This window comes from Sylvia atricapilla, chromosome 11, assembly GCF_009819655.1.
Source record: "Sylvia atricapilla isolate bSylAtr1 chromosome 11, bSylAtr1.pri, whole genome shotgun sequence".
Classification (NCBI taxonomy): Eukaryota; Metazoa; Chordata; class Aves; order Passeriformes; family Sylviidae; genus Sylvia; species Sylvia atricapilla.
Window position 1 is genome coordinate 6,676,353 of NC_089150.1, and position 23,553 is coordinate 6,699,905.

The window sequence follows — 23,553 nt, forward strand, 5'->3', positions numbered from 1 at the left end:
ACCCATAATTGAGTAAAAGCATGTGTTTTTATGACTTACCCAATGCATCATAACATCAGAAAGTACTCCAGCTCTGCAGGGGAGAGCCACAGACTCTGTTTAGGGGAAGAAGAAAAAAGAATAAAAATTAAGCTAGAATTAATAATGCAAAGCTAAGCGAAGCCTCCATCACTGTTTCTGAACTCTGGCTGAGGGGGAGCAGATTAGAAATACAACTTTATTCCACAAATGTGAGTTAAAGTTCCTTCATGTGGAGCTTCCTGGGGTGAGAGGATCAGCCCTGCAAGGTGCTGAGTGTTCGGGCTTGGGTCCAAGGGAGCTTATTCCCAAGCTGTAAGCCCAAAGGTGTGCTTTAAGGCTAAGGCTGAGCTCAGGGGCTGTGCTGCAATCTGGCCCAGAGTCACCAGTCTTTGCTGGATTAAGACGTTTGAGAAGAGCCAGATTTGTGCGAATGTGAAAACAGAGCATTTGGTGGTGGTAACAAATGCACTCTTTGCTGGTGCTGGGCTTTAGCTGCCTGAGCTCCTCGTTATGGGTAACTCATTGCTGCTCGTGGGAGTTGTGTACATGAATCAGAGAGAAGGACAAACCCTTAAGGTTTGAAAGCTGAAGCAGTTCCAAGATCTAGGAATGACACACTTAAAGAGCACTCAGAGAGAGAAACAGCAATTGACTGGCTTAGGAGAGAACCACAATTTAGAAACCTCACACTGTTTTATTGAAATATATTTTTATAATATGCTTTTTACTTTTCAATGTATTATTAAACTTCCTTACAGATTAACACAATCTGTTGTCAAATTTTTCTCATGTGGCCTGATTGCTTTGCAAAATACCGTATCCTACATATGGCCATCTGTCAAAACAGCAGTGACAAAATGAATTAATCTGAATTGCAGATGTGTTAATGAATCCCTTTGAAGGGCTTAAGCATTTAATTAAAAGTAAAGCAGAACACGATAGAGAATTTTTAAAGCTTTTAAAATATTCAGAGTTATCATTAATATTTGAATTTTATTTTCAGGCACACAATTTGTTTGGGAGAATTTTTCTGTCCCCAAATCTAATTAAAATAATACAAACAAGTCTTGACCCTAGCGTGTTCACTCATCGGCAGTTACACAGAACTAAAAATATTTGCACAATAACACAAACATAGGATACTTCTCCCTTAAAATAGAAAAGAAGGGAAGAATTCTCTCCTGAAATTGCAGCCACCTTCTGATCAGACTGAGTTGAAAGATGATGTTTAGTAAAAGCCCTTTGGTAGGGTTATGTCCTTTTATTATATTAATAGCAGACAAACAGTTGCAGTGATACTCTTGGGCACACAGATGTATCCATGCCCTTGGAGGATGTGCTGCCAAAAGGGACTGTGGTACTCCCAGCACATTGTGTGAGCTTTTTTGTCTTGTCAAGAGCTCCTACTGAAGCCATCTCTCTAAAGTTTTCCATGCCACCACAAAGGGTTGGTTAAAGGGAAAAGACCAAAAAAAAAAATTAAATTCTCCTGCAGTGGGATAGTTTAGGAAATTGATCTCTTGCAAATATGGAACCTTATGAGATCTGTGGTTAAAATGCTGGACTTTTCAACTCTGAAACTCTCCATCAGCTTCAGTGAGACTGTCCACTCCCGAATTCAGATTTGTCCTCATATACTTTGTTGAATCTGAGTCTTAAACATTTTGTGCTTTGCCAAGCTATGAGTCACTGGAAGTGCTGCTGCCTCAAATGAGCTGATGACTAAAGCAAACTCACACTGATGATTCTTGAATCCATCTTATGTTGAAACTGATGTCACACCAGGCAGATTTTTATTTTATGTAACATGTTAAAGTTTGCATAGTAACGTTTGATTAAAATGATCTGTAATTAACCACTGTGTTCATTGTTCATCACCACATATTTAGAATTTCTTTTAACATTAGGCAAAGATATTTCCATTTGGAAAACTAACTCATGTCATGAAGTTGAAAGGTTTTTTTCTAGAAAAGTGTATTTAAGTGTTCTCACAGAAATTTTTCCTCTAAGGAGAAAAAAGGTCTTTCAAATAAACCTGCATGCATGTGCATAAATGTGTAAATTCCTATGTGTGTGTATTTTATAGCCACATGTGTACAGACATGTGCAGAGAGATGTGAAACTTAGTATGTCATAATCTGTAGTAGCTGTAACCTTAACAGATTGTGCATGCAAGCCTAACATGACCCATAAAGTCACAATTAATTAAATGAACTAACAAGAAAGCAGATGCATTAAGCTTTGCAAAATTGTAAAATTAATATTACAGCTATGTCACCTTCACCTGCAACTGGACTGAGCAAGGGTGAGAGAGAGAGAGAAATCAATTCCACGAGTTTTGGAGAATGTAAGACTGTGCTGAGAATGTATCTGTGTCTTGTGATGTCTCGTTCTGGTGTCATTGCTGCTCTGTGGCGGGGGGCTCTTCATCACCACGGGGGTCTGGCAGGGCTATAAGCCAGGTTTAGCCCCCGAGGGGCAAAGTCTGGCTGTGCTGTCCTTGTTGGATGGTGTAGGTGTCCAGGGGCGGGTGTATCGTGTTCCTGTTTCCTTCATGACTTTGCCACATCAATGGGCCTGCGTCACCCATCTTTCCTGCCATTCACAGAACTCTTCTTACCACTTTTGCACTGCTCGCCAAATGGTCTGGTTTAATTTGGGACAGGCAGACTGCTGTTAAGTTTTACCCATTTGGGCTACGTACATGTTTTATCCCAGTCAGACTTGCTTGAGATAAATCAAGGTGCAGGGTTGCAATGAATGACTCCTAGAGGCCATTCTTCATTCATTTTCGACAAAGTTTCAGCAGCACCATGTTTCTTTTGAGTAAGGAAAGTGGCTCCTTTGAAGTGCAACCAAACAATGGGAGAACCTAAACGAATTCTCTAGTATGGAACCTCAGAGGGTCTCACCTCTGAAGCTTGGGGGTGGATGGGTGTTCTGGGCTGTGCAGGTGAATCACTGCCCTGCAGAGCTGCTGCAAAAAGTGGTAAAAGGAGATTTGAACTCATTCTTTGTAAAGGTGTGTTGTCTTTATGTCTGTTGTATCTGTGTCCCACCTCACCGAAATCCTTCCAGTGGGAGGAGCACTGAAAAGTAACTGGCTTCTTTTGGGGAAGACTTGTGGTTTTTTCCTGCTTTGGTCTGTTCCCTCCAGCGGCGTTAATTGTGTGGCTGGGACCCAAACCAGGGCCATACGGTGACACTGGAGGGGTGACAAATGGGAAGGTGTTGAGAGATGCTGAGGACACGGGCCCACACCAGAGCTCTCTGCAGAAGCCACTTTACCTCTGACAGATCCAACACACACTATTAATTGTTTGGGGCCAGCCTTTGCCAAAATAGCCTGCGAAGGGCTGAGAGACACTCCTGACTGTGTCTGCTTGTCACGCTCCCTTGCTGAAGGCAGTGACAAACAGCAATTAATTCATTGTCTGAATTCTGTTGTGCTGCACGTCTGTGCGTGGCGAGCTGCCTTCAGCCAGAGGAGATGAGCCACACAGTGCTCTGTAATTGTGTCTGGACAAAAATCAGCCTCTTAATTCAGTGAGGCCACGGGTGTTAAGCTTAGCTTATAATTGCAGGTAATTAAAATGTAAAAATATTATCTGTAATGCCAGCTTAAATGAAAATGTCGAAGCAGACATCTGTACCTTACCATTCACCTATTCGTTTAATTTTTTAGCATTCCCAGTTCTTCAATTCACATTATATTTTAACTCATTGAAGGGGGACCCTCAGAGGTAACCAAAAGTCTTAACACTGACAAGCACCAGAGCAGACCCAAATTTTTGCACAATAAGCACAGACACTGTGAAATCCAATTAGGGTCCAATCTGAAATTCAATGATACCTGTGGAAAACAACCTGTTCATAGATCCAGAAAGCTAGGTGATGTTTCATTAAATGTGCTGCATCCTGTGTCAGAGTAGGCACTTATTTAAATTGGATTCCTGAATGATATACTTTGGTTTCTTTGCTGAAGTTATAGGTAGCTGACTGGTAAAGCAACAGCTTTTTATTATCATTAATTATAAATTTTGGGAGGGGATCATTACAAAATTAGTCAATGTCACAGATACTATCCAATAAATATTAAATGAACCTGAAGTTGTCTTCTGATAATGTTAGCAATTAGTTATGCATTTTTAAGAAAGGGATGAAAGCAAGCATGAGTAAGTTAATATAAAACATTACTGCTCAACAGCGCTTCAAGGTTAGTACTTCACTGTATGTAATATTCATTGTAAAAACCTTGCTGGTGTTCCATACTAATGAGTAGGTGAGGTTGGGCTTTTTTATGTTTCCAGCTGGTTTTATCTCTTCAGTGTTTTGCAGAGCCTGCACACGAGCAAGTGAGAGTCAGGAGAGCTGCATTGTTTTGAGTGGAGCCGTTTTGATTTACACCAACTGGGGATCTGTCCCACAGTTATTTAAAGCAGAGTTGGTAGACAGATAGCAAACTGTGCCTGGGAAAGTTAATTAAAACAGTAGAAGTCATAACAAGTGGCTCTTCTGTCTCCCATGAAAGAGGAGGCAGCTGTATTGTTTCTGGCAGAGTAATTCTCTGCTGTACACATTTATTTATTGATGGTTTGGAAGAGGCTCTTGCATTGGGTAATGATGCTAATATTGACAGAAGGAAATATTACAGTGATAAATAAAGGACAGGTCACAATTAGATACCTACAAAGTAGAAACCACTGCATAACTTTTACTAGTGATTTAAATAATAATCCTTTAGTTTTTAAAGCTATAAATATTGATAGTTATTATGTTTTTATGTTAACCCACCTCGTTTAAAGGTTAAAATTGCATAGCACATCCTTCTATGTACATATGAGTAGTCCTGATTTGGGTAATAAGGTATGGTATTTTGATTAAATAGATGATGGTTTTTCTTCTTTCCCTTCAGTTCCAGATTATCAAGAGCAGGATATCTTTCTATGGAGAAAGGAAACCGGGTTTGGATTTAGGATTCTAGGTGGAAATGAGCCTGGAGAACCTGTGAGTATCATGCTTTAGTTTATGACATCTTTCAGAAACACAGCAGTAGAATGTACAGATGTACAGAACTATGCTGTAGCATCACTGCTAAAATAGTTAGTGGACTATATATATCCTGCAACTCCCCACCCTCCGCCAAAATAGCACCATAACTGAAATGGGTTTGGCTTCTTTTGTACTTTAATGGTAAACCAAATGAAAGCACGTTGGTCCTTGGTTACTGAGGACAGGATGTTCTGGTCATGTTTGCAAGTATTTCGATCTTAGAATGTCACATTCTCAGATCTTAGAATGCTCAGTTCTCTCCTTGAATTCAGTTAAATTCTTTACCATAAATCCAGTGCCTGTGGGAGGTTTCATCCTCTCCTGTGCTGCACAGGTCACAGCTAGATAGTGGCAGCATGAATTTCCGTGGTATTCCCTGACAAAATTATTTTGCTCATTTATGGGGAAACCATGAATTCGTCTCATGTTAGAGTAACTCCACAGAACTCACTGAAGATAAACCACAACTGAGTTGGTGGACAAGCATGTGGTGCAGAGCTTGTAAACCCTGCAGGCAACTGAAAGGGTAACTCAATCTCAGCTTCCCTGACAAGACCCTCAGTGCTTTTAACCATCTTCCTGTCTGGTCACTGTCTGGTTGAACGCTTTTCCCAAGGCTGCCTGTCCTTAGATTGAATGGGCTGCCTAAAGAAACAGGATGTCAATTTATTAGAGTTTCACAACGTGCCGTATTCACGCAGAACCGCTTTCACAGGAACAACTTCCCTGACCAGCGGACACTTGTGGACAATTTCATGTCCCTACTAAATAGGGTCTGACTACGAGCGCCCCTTGCTTCCAGCTGGCTGTTGAGCTGGTTCTCACTCACCTCTCCCCTCCTGTGCCAACTCCTCAGATTTACATCGGTCACATTGTACCGCTGGGTGCTGCTGACGCCGACGGCCGCCTGCGGTCGGGCGACGAGCTGATCTGCGTGGATGGGACGCCCGTGGTGGGGAAGTCACACCAGCTGGTGGTCCAGCTCATGCAACAGGCAGCCAAACAAGGTCACGTCAACCTGACCGTCAGGCGCAAAGTGGTTTACACAGGTAGGCTGCAGTGTCACCCTGCAGGGGTAAGATTTTCTTGCCAGATTCCCATCTGTTCAGCAAATGGCCTAAGGAAAAAAAATAAAAAATGCTTCTTCTAGTGCTGGGAAAACTCAAGAGACGTACTGTTATCTTTCCTCTTTTGCCTGTTTTTGGTCTTTTTTGTTCCTGATCAAATAAGTTTCATGTGGTTTTTTTCCAGTCAAGACTCTTTTAGTTGGTTTTCCCAGTCTTCATAAGGTTTTTGATAAAATGGGGAACAGTTTGGTTGCAACATACAACTTTTAGTTTCACTTATGCAGCAAACAGACACTGCGGCAAACTGCTTGTGTTTTCTGTATAATTCCCAAAATAAATGTGCCTTTAAACTGGGAGTGAGGGAAAAGATGATGAAGAGTCCACAGAAGGGGGAGACAAGGGCAGAGTGCAAGTGAGGGCTCTGGTGTGTGTGGTGGCTGCTATCCCAGGCTCAGGGGAAGCTTCAGCATGTAGTCAAGTGGATAGGAAACTGTAAATATTGTTGGTTCTGGTGGGCCAGGCTGTGAATGTTTCTTGTCATAGAACCACAGAAAGGCTGGGGCTGAAAGGGGCCTTAAAAATCATCCATTTCCATTTTCTTCCATTAAAGATTTTCCATTTCTGCCTTGGGCAGAGACACTTTCCACTAGACCAGGTTGCACAGGTCTAGAGAGATTTTTGTATGCTGTTATGCTGGGCTTTGTGCACACACTGCACAAGTGAAGGATCTAAATGAACAAAAGAAGCTGGCAGAAGGACAAAGATGCAAAGAGAAGTGACACTGCCTGGTGCCATTTTGGCACCCAGATAAGTGATTGAAAAATGTCATGACAGCAGAGACAATGAAGACACAAGCATGAGCTTTCTAAGTAACATGTGACCTTACATTTAATATTGGAGAGTAACTTTTTAGTGCTGCCTGTCCCTTTGAGTCCCTTTAGGAGCCCAGGTGTGGGATTTAGTGCTTTAACTCACTTTAAAAAAAAAAAGGATATTATGTAGCTTTTCAAGTTTCGACATCATCAGGTAAATAGGCAGTGATGTACTTTGATCCAAGAGAGAATCAAAATAACATTCAGGTTGGAAATTAGGTCCTCGGTGGAAGTTAGGACTAGAAGAGTACCTCTACAGTAGCTCAGTGTTCTTATCCAGGCCTGAGCTCCTTCTGCACAACAATAAATAAATGTTCACTTCTCATTTCTTTCCTTCTTCCCAATGTGGATTAAATGCCAGGTTATGTCTCTTCTGACAGCCTGTCTTTAATTCTTGACCGAGGTCTAGTGTGAGAGAAGCTTTAGAAGAGCATTGGGAGGAAGGGGAAGGGCAGCTGAATTTTGGTATTGTTTTTGTGTGTAGATTTTCTATGCAGTTTTACAGCCTGCAGGCTGGAAATTACCATGAAAGATTTAGATGCATGAGATCTCTCTTGATATTTCATTCAGAGGCATGTTACTGCAGATCGAGCTATTTCTGAATCATTGCAAATGTGGACACTTACTCTAGGATAAATTATTCAGAATGCCTTCTTTCACCTTATATTTGCAGGCTTTTAAATTTCAGCATAACTTTGTAGAGAAGGCTGTTCCTGAATTTTGGTCCCTTGTTTCTCCTGTCATCTCTATGCCAGTAGGAAAAGATTGTTCACCTAAATGACTACTCTCTGTCCTGAGATTCATGTAGGGAGAATTTTATGCTCCTGTATTCTTAATATGAAGAATGTTGTATATTTACTACATACTTTTGAGTATATAAGTGCAGACAGGACTTCTATCCAAGGATATTTTAAAGTCCTTAGTTTTTGCATCGTGATTGTACAGGTTTAGATTTTGTTTGCCATCCATTTTCTTGTGATGTTTTTAAGATCTTCAGCTTAATTTTGATTCATCAAATTGGAGAGGTGACCTGATTAGCAGAGGCAGCCATTGAGCAAGGACCAGTGCATATGCTGCTCTCAGCTACACAAATGGGCTGCAGAGAACAGGCTGAGTAACAAGAAGTGGAAGCTTTTGTGGGCCATGAGCTTTATGCTGAGGTTGGCTCAGGTGAAGAAAAAGACTGTGCAGGGACGTAGGCAGGGGGAATCTCTCCTGATTTCCCAGCAGACGATAGCTTAGTGCAATATGGTCCAGCACTTCATGAAAGACATATTTGAGTTGGAGAGAGCCCAACTGGAGAGAGTCCAGAAGACCAGGGAAAATAAGGAGAGCTCTAGAAAACATGGTCTGAAAGGAAATATTGAACAAATTTGGATTCTTTGGCTTAAAGCAGAGGAGAAGGAGGAGGTATTAAACTCCCCAAGTCTATAAGAGGCTGCTGCAAAGAGGAAGGGAATAATATGTTCTCCATATGCCTGTTAGATAGCACTAGAAATAATAGCCTTATGTAGCAGCAGGGAAGATTTAAGTCAGATATTGCAACCAATAGATTGCCTGGGGAGATATTTAACAACTGATTAGACAAACATCTGTCAGGACTGATATTAGGTGTAGTTGGCCCTCACTCGAGCAGAGTCTGGACTAAGCAATTTTTTTGAGATTTCTTCAAGCATTGTGGTAGCTGATTAGATTTTAAACTAATGCCTCTTCCAACTTCAGTTGCTGTTCAACACTTGTTTAATATTAATGTTAACAATGTTTAATGTCTGTACCAGACATTAATGTACAGATGATAATTGCTGATTCTTCTATCCAGAAATGTTTGGTTCACAAGTTGTTTTGTTCATGTTGAGAGATTGTTATTATGAAAGATCCCACTAGTCAAAGACAATCAGTGAACTAACTGATAGCTTTCAGTTTAAATCTACACAGAAGGTGTTGTTGTGAGATATTACTGCCTCTCCTTGTGCTTTGTGCATGTATATGTACAATGTACTATGGTTGTACATATATAACTGAAGTGAGGATGCACTAGCTAGGGGAGAGACCTTTGAATGTAATCCAGGTTTAAAATGCCTCAGAGCATCCTTGTTGCTGTTAGGGACACAAAAGAACGAAGCAGACAACAGAAAGGTCAGCAGGAAAGCTCCCTACTTTATTTTTCTGACTCCATCTTATATACACTTTGACAAGCAGACCAAAGATTGGCTACACAGGTCGCCACCTCTTCAGCCTCGTTGGTGAACATCACCATCAATCATCTTTCTCCTCCCAGAGGAGAAATATGTAAACAAAGTAGATAAATTCTAAAAATATACATAGTTTTTCTTGAAGCTGCGTGAGAACAAAACACAGACAGTGTAAAGCAGGCAAACCTGGGGCGACACATCCCAGCACACAGCACTGCACTGGTTTAACCAGGCTGCAGCTTGGCAGTGGACTGCTTTGGCTGAATGACCACGCACAGAGAGGGTGACCATTGTGTGGGCAGTGCCACCACTGAGCAGAATTCTTGGTGGCGACATCTGAAAGCATGGATAGACCAAAGCAGGCGATTTTCTCTTACTCTTTTCTCAGTAGACAGCAGCTTCCGTGCACTGAACGGTTCCGCCTGCTCCAAAACTCCCTTTTTTTCCAGTCCCCAAGGCGGAGAACGAAGTCCCGTCGCCGGCCTCCTCCCACCACAGCAGCAACCAGCCGGCGTCGCTGACGGAGGAGAAGCGGACGCCGCAGGGCAGCCAGAACTCCCTCAACACGGTCAGCTCGGGCAGCGGCAGCACCAGCGGCATCGGCAGCGGCGGCGGCGGGGGCAGCGGCGTGGTCAGCGCCGTGGTGCAGCCCTACGACGTGGAGATCCGCCGCGGAGAGAACGAGGGCTTCGGCTTCGTCATCGTCTCGTCCGTCAGCAGGCCCGAGGCGGGCACCACGTTCGGTGAGTGCCGCGGGGTTCTCCGTCGCGCAGCGAGGTCGGCAGCCCGAGGGGAGGGGGCTGGGGGTCTGTGGGGTTAAAAGTCACCGGCGTGCCCCGGTTTGGGTAGTTAATGGCGTCGTCAGAGGAAAAGGCTTGGAAGGTGTTTGCCCGCTGGGTTTTGTTCGGCGCTTGAGCTGAGGAAAGCAAAATAAGGAATCCCAGCCTGAAGAGCTAAAATGCCACCGATGGCAGTTCCTTGTTGCCGTAGGGCGTGAAATAAAGATGCTTGACTCCAGTCAGAAAGCAGTATAAATCAGAAGGCTTTATTTACGATTTATCCAGCCCTTTTATAACATGCTGTGCTGAAAAGGCACATTATTGGCCCATAGGGCTGACATCTCTCCCATTGGCTAAGTAACAGAAATAGCAAACAACACCTGTTGTTATGGGAAGGGAATACTGTTTACACAAGGTTGTTTTGGGAAAAAGAAAAGTGTTGAAAAGTTTCCCTTGGGAAGAGCTCAGCAATTCTCAGGCTCAGAAAATACGGAGCCCACAATGCCTGATGCTCGCTTTCCGGGAGGGCCTCTCTGGGGTTTGCTCCCAGAGGAGCAGCTGGGGATCCCCCCAGTGATGCTGGTTGCCAGTGCAGAAACGTAGCAGGTGGAATGAAATATGTCTCGTGATGGTGGAATCAAGCCAGTTGATTTAAAAGCAGTAATGCTTAAACTGATTAACTTCTCTTCGGCAATCAGGGTTATTCTGATCATCATTATCTTGTGAGCATGCTGGTAGCTGGAAAGTTTTAATTAATACTGCTTGATGATGGGAAAATGGGGAATACTGTTAAAAGAACAGGATGTTTCTTTTACCCATTTCACCTCTTCCCAAATGCATTTCTTCAGAGTAGGAAGAAATTAAGTTTAAGCTATGTCACAAGTAATTTCCTGACCTAACAGAGGTGGTCATGGTTTCTGTCTGAAGACAGTGTTTCTGCTGGGCAGACACCCATTTCCAGGGACTGCTGCAAAGGAGATGTACATAAGCTGGTTTGGCAAATATGCCCAGAACAGCCTGTTCTCAGGCAGAACTGTCATTGCAAGGAGGAAACCAGTCAGAGATGCTATTTTCTTCCCTTTCCATCTTCCCTTTCCAGGAGGAGGCCAGAGGCCATCCACTTGCACTTTGTAAAGGAAGGTGTTTCCCTAGTCTGTGGAACATGATAGGTGTGGAGGGAAAGGAAGGACGGAGCACTGCCTTGGCCATCTTCACAGTAGCTCCCACAGCAGAGCTGTGTTTTGCAGAGAAAATGCATTGCAGGCTCCCTGGGCAGCTTGAGTGCTCCTGGGGCACACAGGTGCAAGAAGTGGCCTTTCCCTTGTTCTCCTAGGCTTTATTTTCTGACATTTCTTGCCATTGCCCATCAGTGACACCCTTAGTAATACACCAAGGGAGCATCTTTGTTGGTATTGATATAGAACAGGCCGTTTCTAGCACTGTTCTGGGCAGTCTGGCAGCAGAGATTTCAGGGGGGAGATATGTAATATAAAACTAGTGCATTGAGTTCTGTCAGATCTCAGGTTCTAGTCTCTCTCACATTGTCCTTGCTGCTGGAAACTGCATTTCCAAGATAGGTGCTTTGGTGCCAGAACACAATGGAGTAATGTTAAATAGATTAAACTGAATGCAGTCTAGAGCAGAGGGTGTGGTTTTATCTTCTGAACAGATTTGCAAACGTGTGTAAATAACTTTTACTGTATGAAGACTATGCTGTAACCCTTCTCTGCAGAGAAACCTTGACCTGAGGTTGTAAAAAGTTGTGTTTGCTTTAGCCCAAAATACTTGCTAACTGGAAGTTTTCTGTGCAGGGGCTCCCAAGGAGATCTGTTGATCTGTGACTGTTTTTCCTTTAATTTTTTCAAGTATATTCAGTTTTTTTCCTAACACTCCGCATGAGATGTGTTCCCTCTGCTGTCTGGTGCTTGCCCTGGACCTGCTTTGTAGTTTTTTTTCTTTCATGGGTAGTATTTAGAGATGGGCCAAACTGGTTTTAAAACCCACCTTGGTCACTTTGGTGTGGGCTTTGTCATCTGTTTTTAGTGGATTATACAGAGTAGAAACTCCTATCCTCAAAACAGCCTGCAAACTGGATGGGGCTTTGCATTACCACAAAGAGAAACTTTCTAACATCATGGGGAAATTAAAAAAAAAAAAAAAAAGAGAGAGAAATCTCCCTAATGTTTGTAACTAATATTAACCCTTTCTGCCAGTTTTTCATCACATCTTTCCAACTTCACATATCCTTATCTTAGCCTTTTCTTCTTTATGGTCTTTCTAGTGTTGTCATGTGTGTGTATAGCTCTAAAACTACTAATCAAGTAAAGACTACAGCAGAGATGGGAAAGTGCATCTTGAGGGTGAATGTTTTGTGGATGCAAAGTGTGAGATGACCACTCTGTGTACCCCATGGCTTTAATCATGTGCTGTGTGCCTCAAGGCCTCTTGCCCACATAAAGGAGCTGTAAAAAAGCTCACTGGATTTATCTGAGTGATGCTGTGTATCCCCTGTGTCCCAATTCTGCATGTTATGGGCAACCCTGTGTTCTTTGAAACAAAACAACTGCATGGAACAGGAGGAGAATTTTGTCTCCAGAACACATTCATCCTAAAGTGCTCTCACTCTGTGTGTCAGACATCTCAATGTTTTTGTGTGTGGTTTTAGAGGTATTTGAATGAGGAGAACCTTATTCCTTCCTTGTTCCCACCTGGTGCCATCTAAGATCATAAAAGAGGAAGGGTTTAGTAGAGGCTGAGGAGGGTGCCACCACCAAACAGGTTACCTTTGTCAGTCTTGGCCCATCTGTAGTGGTCCTGTGCCTTCCCTCGTAGTACCTTTATTCACAATGGAAGAAAAACTTTTCATGTTGCTTCCCCATGCAGCGCTGATAGAGTGGGTCTGTGTGGTAGAAAGGGAGCCACACTCCCTCCTAGGCCTAGAATGATTTTATCTTTCTAATTTGAGAAAGAACAAAACATTGGCAGAAGCTTGAACAGCAGTTGGCTTAGAGAAGGACTAGAGAGGCTGACACTGATGTAATCTTGGGGGAGAAAAGTTGAGTTTTTTACAAACAGTTTCAATTTTTTTTCTTCAAATACAAAATCAGATTCGGGTTATGATGGAGCTGCTAAGTGCAGTTGTAGTCAATAAAAATTGCATCATTTATTAACAGAAATCCACTCGGGGGGAGTTTTGAGGGATTAACAAAACACTTTTTTTGTGGAAGAGGTAAAGTGTTGTGCACTCAACTAGTTGATTGCCAATGTTTTGAACACTGGCAGCAAAGCTATCCTATAAAAACTTTTGCTTGATGCATTAATTAATTAACCCTTAACCTTCTCTTTCCCTTTTCAACCCTTTTTTTCCTTTTCCCCTTCACCATATTCCCACATACGTAAACAATAAAAAAAAAAAAAAAAAAAAAAAAAAACAAAACCACCACCAACCAACAAAAAAAAAAAAAAAAAACCAAAACCAAAAAAAACACAACCCCCAAACCAATACAAAAGCGGGAAATGCATGTGTGGCCATGCCTCACAAAATAGGTCGGATAATTGAAGGGAGCCCCGCAGACCGCTGTGGAAAGCTGAAAGTAGGGGACCGGATCTTGGCCGTCAATGGGTGCTCCATCACCAACAAGTCGCATTCAGACATCGTCAACCTCATTAAGGAAGCGGGAAACACCGTCACCCTGCGCATCATTCCAGGAGATGGTAAAGTATCTGTTTCCTGCTCTCTTTGCCTCACCCCCTCTTCTTGGTTCTGTTCCCCCGGGCTTTTGTCTGTCACTCGGAGCTGCAAAGGCATGGAGGGCACTAATTTCCGCTCCCGCTTTTGGGGGGTTAGCAGTGAGGGAGGTTGTGAGTCTCCCATAGCTTCATTTTTTTGTTGTTTATTTTTTGGTTTTTAACAGGGAGGTGCTGATTCAGCATTAAAAAAAACCAACATTGCATTCCGTGTGTCTGCTTAAAATGATCTTCCATAAATTTGATGGATCTCTCGATACACTTTGGTTCGATTCTTAGCTTAATAATGCAGCTTCAGTTTGGGAATCACTTGTTAGTATGTGGGATTCCTGAAGCTTTGTGTGGACACAATCAGGCTATAGAGTGAAGAGATCACAGAAAGAGATAAACACTTTGACATGTTTTAAGCTGCTTTAAAGGCAGATCTGCTTTTATTCTGGGTAAGTTGCTTTGGGAGCGAGCTCAGTACATTTTTAAATGACTGCTTAAATGGTGATGGTTCTGAAGCTGCATTATAAGAGTTACTCTAGACAGGATCTCACTGTTTCAGATGAGAGAAAATGCGCAGGTTCCCTATTAATAAGTTGACACTTGGTGCTGATCTCAGGTCACTGAAGTATTTAATAAAAATAAGGATCTGTGTTATGCATCAGTTCGATTAAATTAATCCCTAGCTTGCTACCCAGAAAGGAACTGATCAGAACCCTGGCAAAGTATCTGCAGCAAAACTAAGATTGCTGTGATTCTAAATTCTAAGTATTTTCTTTGTTTATTGTGCTTCTCTGCCATGCATGGGTTCGAAGTGAGAGCTTGTTGGGCAGAAACCTTTTCACATTGCTCCCCACAGACCAGGATGAGAAATTATCTGCTTATAAATTATTTCTGCTTAGGGTAATCTGTATTGCACAAAAGCTTCATTTTCCTACTGCCTAGTGGTTACCAGGTCAAATGGTATATAATCCTCTGCTGCTTGGAGCAAATAGGGTGTTCACAAATAATAAAATGGCTGTGAATCAAGTTAACATCTGAGCTGGCCTGTGCATGCCTGTTTTGGAAAATAAACTGAGAGAAGAATTGTTCATTACCTGTATTTTAGTATCTGATAAAAAGGAAGGTGAATCTTTAAAGAAATAAAGGGCTTATTTTCTATAAAAACAAAACCATCTGAGAAATAAGCAACTTCAGAATGATTTAAAAAAGTGCTGAGCCAGTCTTGCTCATGCAATTATGTGTCCCAAATATCATGTAAATTGCTTAGGTTAGGGAAACATGTACCTGTGATGGACATCGCATATTGCTGGAGAAGAGGGAAAACTGTTCTTTAGGGAAGGAATGAGCTCTGCTTTCACAGCAATTCAGGCTTTAAGTCTTTTTATTTACTGTCACTTTAAAATTCCGAGTCAGATTGCCAACTTAGCACATCATTACCTGCATTTATTTTCCAACAGACAATAAGACCCAACACTCTCAACATCTCTGACGTGTTTGCTATAAAACCCCATGAGATACAAGAAATTGGTCTCAGTGTTGTTTTCTTTTTGATGTCTTTGTAAGCTTTTCTTGATTTGTTGTTTTCTTTTGTTTCTTTTTGAGTGCTTTTTTGGCAAATATAAATGGTCTGTGTGCTTCAAGGAGAGGGGAGCATAAATCAGAAGCCACTCGTCAGATAAACATGAAACTGAGGTGCATCACAAGACTCACAATAAACTCACACTGCTAATCTCTTCTAACATTATTAAAAACACCAAGAGTTTTTGCTTTGTAATAAGTCTTGCACAAGTTAATTGCCACAGATGACTGCAGGATTGTATTTGCAATGAAATGATGATGCTTTACCATTCTTCCAGCAGATTCAAGGATACAGAATGCTGGAAGAGGACAAGCTTAGATTAGGCATGTAAATGGTGACTGAGAGTTTTAGAGCAGAACAGGGAAAGGAATCAGTGAAATATGTAGGGTTTAGAGCATGCAATTATAATTGTACTAAAGATAATTTTTCCTATATTCTGTTCCAGTTTTGCATGGTGGCTGGTGACTGCACTGAAGCAGTGTCTAAAACACTGGCAAAATTATGCACAACTCCTGACTCATGGGGATAGGGTGGGCTAAAGATAGATGCAGTACAGTGGTGTGAAGATACATCTGTACCAAAGATGTGTTGTTGCTCTGCTTGGTATTATTAGTGTGACCTACTAAAGGGTAGGAATCTTGCATTCTCTTTGAAGCCCATCTTCATCTGATCTCCAAATATTTGTGGAGGATTTCAGAGGCTTTTGTTCTGGAGGAATACACAACACTTAACCATGTTTTGGGGGCTTTCTTATGTAGGAGACAGATTTTAACATCAAGGCGTCCTTACAAAATAAACAGAACTATTTCTTAAACCCCAACAGTGTAACTACACATAGGGAGATCTCCTTCTTACACAAGCCAGCTGTCAGTGGCACATCTTCACAAGGGTGTGGTTTGGTCATGCCTACACTGAGAGGTGCAGGAGGCAGACCCAGGAGCCTCTCTTGCTCTCTGAGCCACTGGACACAAGCCAGATCTGGTCTGGAAGATGTTTCAGCTCCATATGCTGAGGGTTTGGGCATGTTAACTTGAGCACAGCACTGCAGGCAAAGGAGCTGTGTTCTTGTTGCACCCATCTGTTTAAGTGGTTCTTCTTTTCCTCTGTCCCTTTTCCTGAGTTTCCCTTGACATGCAAATAGCTATAGAAAGGAAGAAGTTTCCCCTTATCTAGACTTCTCCAGAATTAATATAAATCCATGAAGTAAATTAAACTCTCAGGACCAAGTAAGCCCATTACCACCACATCTTAGCTCAGGCAAAAAGCCTCCCATTGCTGCAGCTTTGTATTACAGCTGGACTCTGTTTAATAATGGCAGATTTCTCCATAGTCAGTAAAATGAATTAGTGGATACCTGTAGCTTGAGAGGCAAACAAGGGCAGGGTATAAGGCCTTGTCATTTCACGTGGGAGACCCAGATGTTTCCATCCGGATTTTGTCACTGTTGTCTTAGTGTCTGCGTATCCAGTTTAGCTTTTGGTCTTGAAAGATGGATCATGGTCAGTATTTTGTAGTTGCTTGCAGTCTGTGGTTCTCTCCTGACTACAGTGGGTATAGACACAATGAGGGGGTCACCTGAGTGCAGAGCTGCTCTGCAGAGGAGCAGGTGACTGCCACTGCAGTGCCTTTATCTGGGAGTGCCATGGTTGATGAGTGGGTGTTTCTGCTGACTCTGCCCATCATTCTCCAAGTGCAACCAACATAACTTGTTGAACATTTTGTGTGGTTAAGCACCATGAAGGTACATGGAGTACCACCAAGACTTCCTCTGAAGTCAAACTCCCACAGGAGGGGAAGGGTGTTTACAGAAACTGCTGGTTTCTGGAGCAGTTCAGCATTTGAAACTCTTCAGTACTAATATCAGTTCAGGGTTGGTACAATATATAGTTCTGGAAAATATGTTGAGTTCAATACAAAAGAGTTCCGTGTCTCTGTTGCTAATATTCAGTTAATGGCATTGACATGACCTTCATTTTAGGCACAATTTTAAGTGAGTTAGGGGTTAAGTCTGGTCCTGCTGAAGTCTGTCATGCAACTCCAGAATCACAAGGGGAATATTCTGCTGTACCATTGTGTGAGGGACATCCACATAGTCACTTTTCAGTCGCTCCCATCCCAGTTATGGGAAGCAGGAGACAGGACCTCTCTTGGAGCCCCTCCTTCCATGTCTAAAGAAATCTGCAATTTGCACGGGCTGATGCTGGGCTGAGAGCCCTTTACCATGGCAGAAATTAAGCTTAGAAGTTACTCCTGCTCCCTTTATTGTAAGTGCTACCCAATTGATGCATTTGGTACAGGTGGCTCCACACTCCTGCTTTCAGTGCTGAGGCAGCAGTGGGTTGTATTTCAAAGAAGGATTTCAGTAAGTTTGGGGTTTAGCCACATTCAGTATCATCTTGTGAGGTATTGGATAAGAGCCACATTTAATTCTACTGGAGATTGCAGTTTCTGATGGAGTTTCTGACAGATAAACTTACAATCCCTGGAATAGTTATAGCTACTATAAAATTAGTCTACCCAACCTACAATATTTAGAGACTTAATTGATTGGCATTCATGTATTTAGACAATAGACAAAACATTGTTCAATCCTTTTTCTACAAGTGAGTCTTCATGAGTGTGTCTAATGGTCAGGGGGATTTCCAATCCAGATTTCCTAATTTAGTTTTTTTTCAATTTTCCAGTTGGGTGTACAGTTTCATATACGTACCTACTATATTAATTTGGGGAATTAAGACATTTGATCCCATCTTCAGTTCTATAAAAACAATGTAATGATGTTTTTGAGTGAAATGCTTTTGCAAAACTCTTTTTTTCTTTCAGTGAATAGCCGGTGGTCTTCCCTCATAATAAAACCAAAATCTATTTTGCAGAGTCCTCCAATGCTACTTTATTGACCAATGCAGAAAAAATTGCTACAATCACAACCACACATACTCCTCAGCAAATACCACAGGAGACCAGGTCAGATTGTTTTCCTTGAGGAGGGCATCTTGACATGCTCTCTCTTCAGTTGCTTCTTCATCACTTTCACATCCCATGAGCTGTATTTTTCCTCTCTCTCTTATTCATTACAGCAGGAACAACACCAAACCAAAGCAGGAATCCCAGTTTGATTTCAAACCACCCCAAGCAGCACAGGTAAGGAGTACCTCTCTAATTGTTTTGCTTACCACAGACTCTTGTTTCCATTCTGCTTGAGGGCTATGTTTAAATATTTCCCTTGAAAATTCCTACTGAGAAGCTGCTCTCCCTCAGTCTGCTGAAAAGAAAGAGGAATTTGCTGATTAGTTTCTTAATATATGTTGCTGTTGCTTCAGCTGAGAAACATTTTCAACACATTCTCATCGAGACTTTGAGGGAGTAAAAATAAAGAAAAAAAAGAGCTGACGTTTTTAGGGCAGTAATAATTTATGTGTTTGTTTATTGAATTGTCTATTTTGAGGGGCCTCTCCAGAAGGTATTGTTGTGTGCAAATGATAAATTCAGAGAATAAAAAAGAGAAAAACTTAATAAGGGGTGATAGCTGGAGTGTTTCAGCTTGCACAGACGGCATCTTATTAGAGAGATTATCTATCTCACTGTTAACTTTCCTTGCCACTGGCCATCCCAGAAGTAACATCTTCCATTAGGGACTTCAAAACATCCTTGTAATAGCATTTGAGAAAAAACAATGCAAAGGCTTTCTGAGCTTCTTGCAAAGGAATAAATGATGTGGTAACAACACAAAAAGCCAGCACCATGACACAGGTTCACCCCAGGTGCCATCAGACATTGCACTAAAGCTGGCACTGGAAGGGAGGTTGTCCTTGCCTTCCCTGGTTGGTAGAACCTTTAACCACATTCCCAAAATGGCCCCTCCTGCCCTGGGCACGGGAGGTGCTGTTAACAGCGGTGCCCAAAAATGAACCACGGGACATGGCCAAGACCACTCATTCCAACAGCCCTTTACCAACCACCAGAACTCCAAATGGCAGAGTGGGGTCTGAGGAAGCACCAAATCCTGTGTCTGTGTGTGCGAAAATTCAACCAATTTTCCATTTTTAATTATTACTAACACAACATTGGCTGAGTAATTCCAACATGAGAGAAGAGCAAGAGTATTTGACTTTATGTTCAACTGGGCGTTTGTTGTCTTGTCCCCAGCAGGAGCAAGATTTTTACACTGTTGAGCTGGAAAGAGGAGCCAAAGGGTTTGGCTTCAGCCTGCGCGGTGGCCGGGAGTACAACATGGACCTGTACGTGCTGCGGCTCGCTGAGGATGGGCCCGCGGAGAGATGTGGGAAAATGAGGGTAGGCACAAACTGACTTCAAAACCACCTTTCCTTTGCAATGAGCTGACTTCCCTGCCTCTCCCTTCTGCTGTGCCAGCTGAAAGGGGAATTAAATGTGAACTGGAAGTGGTTTTGCTGTTTATTTCTGCTGATGGCGCTCTTGGTACGCAGTCTATAGCGGTGTGTGTTCAGAGGAAGACTTCACCCCTTCTTCCAACACTGCTTCCCAAACTTAGTACATGATCTGTTGTTTAAAGCCTAAGGGCCATACATGTAGCAGTGAAAGTGGAACAGCCACAGTCTTTGCGTGCTAGTGGGCACAGAGGGGACAGAACATGTCTATTGGCCCATGGCTTACAAAATTATAATGTACATTCTGATTAACATTAATTGTTAACTTCACATATCAGCTAAATGACTAACATAACAAGGGCATATGTTATAAAATGCCTACTGAAAAAATAATTCGACAGATTTTATGTACTCCTTGGACCTCTGTTAGAGAATGCATTATGACTTTCCCACACACATTTTTGTTTCCAGAAATGAAGGACATTTTCAAAATTCTTGTGCTAGGGGTAGATCTATGGGACCAAAACTTTTGCTGATGAAAATATGATGCAAAATCAGTGCTGCCCTGTGAAAGTCAATGCTTTGACAAGCTCTTCCATGCCCTGTTTTCTTCTCCTGATAAATGATTATATTCACAGAATCAGCTGTGCTGATTTATAGTAGGTATCTATATCCAAGTTAGAAACAAACCTGAAAAAGCTCTGTGAACATCCCGATTGGAGCAGACTGGGCAACAAGCAACCACTTTGACTGGAGACCTTACAACAAATCAAAATTAAATAAAATAGCACCAGTTATAACGCTGCACTTACCATTGAGCAATACAGCAATTGCAATGTGATTTTGCAGAGCAGCAGTGAAATAGTTTGATACCTCAAGCTTTCTCCGTTATCTTCATGTCTCCCACACTGGGCACATGTCTTTCACACTGGGCACATGTCTTCCACACTGTGGATGGTCGCTGGAAGGAGTTGGGCATGTTTAGCTTCACCTGATGCATAGTTGTTCCAGCTTTGCTATGGTCACTGTCTCGTGGTGTGCTGGTAGGGACCCTCGTGGGGACTTGTTTCTAATCATAGTCTGTTTATTACATTGGCAGATCGGTGATGAGATCTTAGAGATCAATGGAGAAACTACCAAGAACATGAAGCACGCCCGGGCCATCGAACTGATTAAAAATGGTGGCCGCAAGGTCCGCCTGTTTCTGAAACGTGGAGATGGCTCTGTCCCAGAATATGGTGGGTCAAACTATGAAAACATTCCTTTCTTCCCTGGCATCACTCCATGAATATTTGTCTCAAGATCTGAAGCGGGAATTCTTTTTTATTTTCCTTTCTCACCAGTGTCTTACCAACCTTTGCAACATATAATTGCCTCGCTTGTGCTGAATTTTCTACACATTTCATCCTTTGCTTGCTTCCATGGACTTGGGGCGCAGTGTAAGGCAAGATCATCATAGCAGTATTTTTTGGTGATCAGAGAGGAAAGCAAAACAAAACAAACCTTATTGTCTTGTCCAGCCAAAAAAGGAATGTCACTGAACTGTGCCAAACTGTTTCTCAGCGGCTGAATAGTTGTTTCACATAGGTCTCTTCTTCTAAACAATGCAAAAACTGGGATCCCGAGTTGCTATTCTGAAGCAGTGATTTTTTTTGTTAGGTTTTTCTCTTAGTTCCTGTCAGTATCCATAGACATGGATGCCGAGATGGCTTATGAGATTTTTGCCTTTCCTTAACATTTATGTAAATATTTATAGAAAAGTTATTTGAGAAAAAGAAGGGGAAAAAAAGCTTTACTGCAAAAATATATTGATTTGGCCTCCTGAGCCCTTTTCTCCCCCCTTAAACAGTCTGCTGGTTTAAACTAGTTAATTTGTAAGGTCTGAAAAGGTGAAGAGGTTATGAAAAGGTGCTCTCGTGTCTGTCTTGGGGGAAACAGTCAGTCCTTGTTTCTTACTAAGAGTTGCATTAGATTTCCTTTTCTTCCCCTGGAGGTTGGATTGCTGGGTGGCTTAACTTAGCACACTATTTAATATTATAATTATGTCTTATTTATTTGAGATAATTGTCAAATATTGTGCCCTCGATGGAGGGCTATTCCCAACCAAAGGTCTTTGAGGTTTCTATAGAAACTGATGATTGAAGGGATGTCCTTTATACTTTCCTCCCCGTATTTGGGTTATTTCTGTGTCAGTAAGTTCTGTGTTTATCATTCTCTCCATGCCCTAACACCAGAAACAAAACCCTTCTGCACAATTTATGAACTAGATTTTCTTTTCATTTACTGTACTGTGTTTGAGAGTTTCTGCTCAGTCTGCTCATTATTTAACTTAAAATGACCAATTCAGAGTATAACAAACAAACAATTGAAGTGTTTTAACGATATGGAAGGGAAGTTGTGGGTTTACACTTCTGTAATATAAATAGCACACCAGAAGGTTCAATGATGGCACTGAAATTCTGTAATGTTCTTTCTACTTTTGTCTTTTCCTATACTCCTTTGGATGTACAGTACTGTATCATATGCTAGACTGCATAAATACCCTGTAAATTAAGTGCTTCACTTCTCAAAGCATATGTCTGTTGCACTGAGGATGGAAATCCATCACAAATTTTCTTTTGGCTGATGCTAACCACTAAACGTTTGTTCTCCAAGCAAGGATTTAATATACAGGGGTTGCACTACTGTAAAGAATATCCTTGTAACATTTGGGACTCCTTTCTCTCTTTGTTCTGTTCGCTGCAGTCGCAAATGGTTCCTCTAATAATGTTAAGTTCCAATATTTTTCTGACTTGATTGGAACGTGCTTCTCTATGAGGCTGTATATTTTTGTAATGAGTTTTGTACTTATTTTTAATGTTGTGGTCTCTGGTGGACTTTATTTTTCGTTGTTGTTTGATTGTTAATGTTTTTTCTATGACATTCTGTGTCGCTGTTCCAGCTGTCTTTTAGAATGGATGCTCTCGTTGTCTGGGTTATTGAATCACCTCTTAGATGTCTCTTTATGTCACAATAATAACAACTGCTGTCTTTGCAGCCTTATATTTGGGTGAAGCCTAGACAATCTGACTGGAAAAATAAACTTTCTTTATTCTAAGATAAAATATGAAGATTTTTCTTTCTTTCATCTTTATTATAGGGAATCTAAATTTTCTACTTTTCTCTTTCTCTTTCTCTTACCTTTCTTGGTGCTGGGCTCTTCCTTCCTCAGCGATGATACCTCCTAATATCGCTGCATGTATGAGAAATGACAAGCTCGGGGAGTCTTGCTTCTACCTTATGGGCCATAATCAAACTACGGTTTGTAGCTAAAATCAATATTAGGTGTTTTTGTGCTGTGGCCTAATTCCCTCACATTGCTTTTCTGCTTCGCTATATTCTATATGTACAGCAATTCATCCCGAACACCCTGCGTCCCCCAAATTGTAAGTACACACACCACAGGACATGTTTGAACCTCGCTTGTACCTTGTGTGATAGGCAGGTTGCCACAAGCCACGTGCTTACAGCCACAGAAAAGCAGCGTGGTCCCATCCCCAGCTGTGGCCTGAAAGTGCTAAAATAGAGCAAAACTGCCCTCACGTGAGTTGCAACATGGGTTTCACTTGGAATTCACAGAAATCGCAGTCCACGCACACACCAACCCTCCCAAGCTCAGGAGTGGAAATGCCATCAAATGGGAGACACTGGCATGATGGCAGGGGGAATGTAGAGTGTTTGGCTTGGTGGGAGGGAAGGCAAAAAGGAGAAGAAGAGGGGAAAAAAAAAGAACTTGTCCCCACAAGTGTTTGTGAGGGTTTTCAGTCGTTGCCATCGAGGCATTCCACCTCGAGGTGGGTGTTGGGGTGCGAGTGTAAGGAAGTGGCTAATGCCAGCCAAGCTGCCACAAAGGAGTTTCTTTAGAACA

General features: G+C 42.0%; 1 protein-coding gene across 26 annotated transcripts in view; it reads left to right on the top strand.

The window, feature by feature from the left end:
• The window catches only part of MAGI1 (membrane associated guanylate kinase, WW and PDZ domain containing 1), a 336,522-nt gene that overhangs the window by 309,115 nt on the left and 3,854 nt on the right, over positions 1-23,553 (top strand). For 6 of the 26 annotated variants that reach the window (XM_066327223.1, XM_066327234.1, XM_066327225.1 and 3 more), the window contains 9 exons: positions 2,291-2,368; positions 4,937-5,028; positions 5,930-6,122; positions 9,654-9,947; positions 13,494-13,697; positions 18,174-18,264; positions 18,378-18,441; positions 19,447-19,593; positions 20,746-20,884. In XM_066327223.1, the coding sequence (XP_066183320.1) occupies positions 2,291-2,368; positions 4,937-5,028; positions 5,930-6,122; positions 9,654-9,947; positions 13,494-13,697; positions 18,174-18,264; positions 18,378-18,441; positions 19,447-19,593; positions 20,746-20,884 (1,302 nt within the window). The other 20 variants (XM_066327228.1, XM_066327246.1, XM_066327245.1 and 17 more) reach the window with 13 other exon arrangements.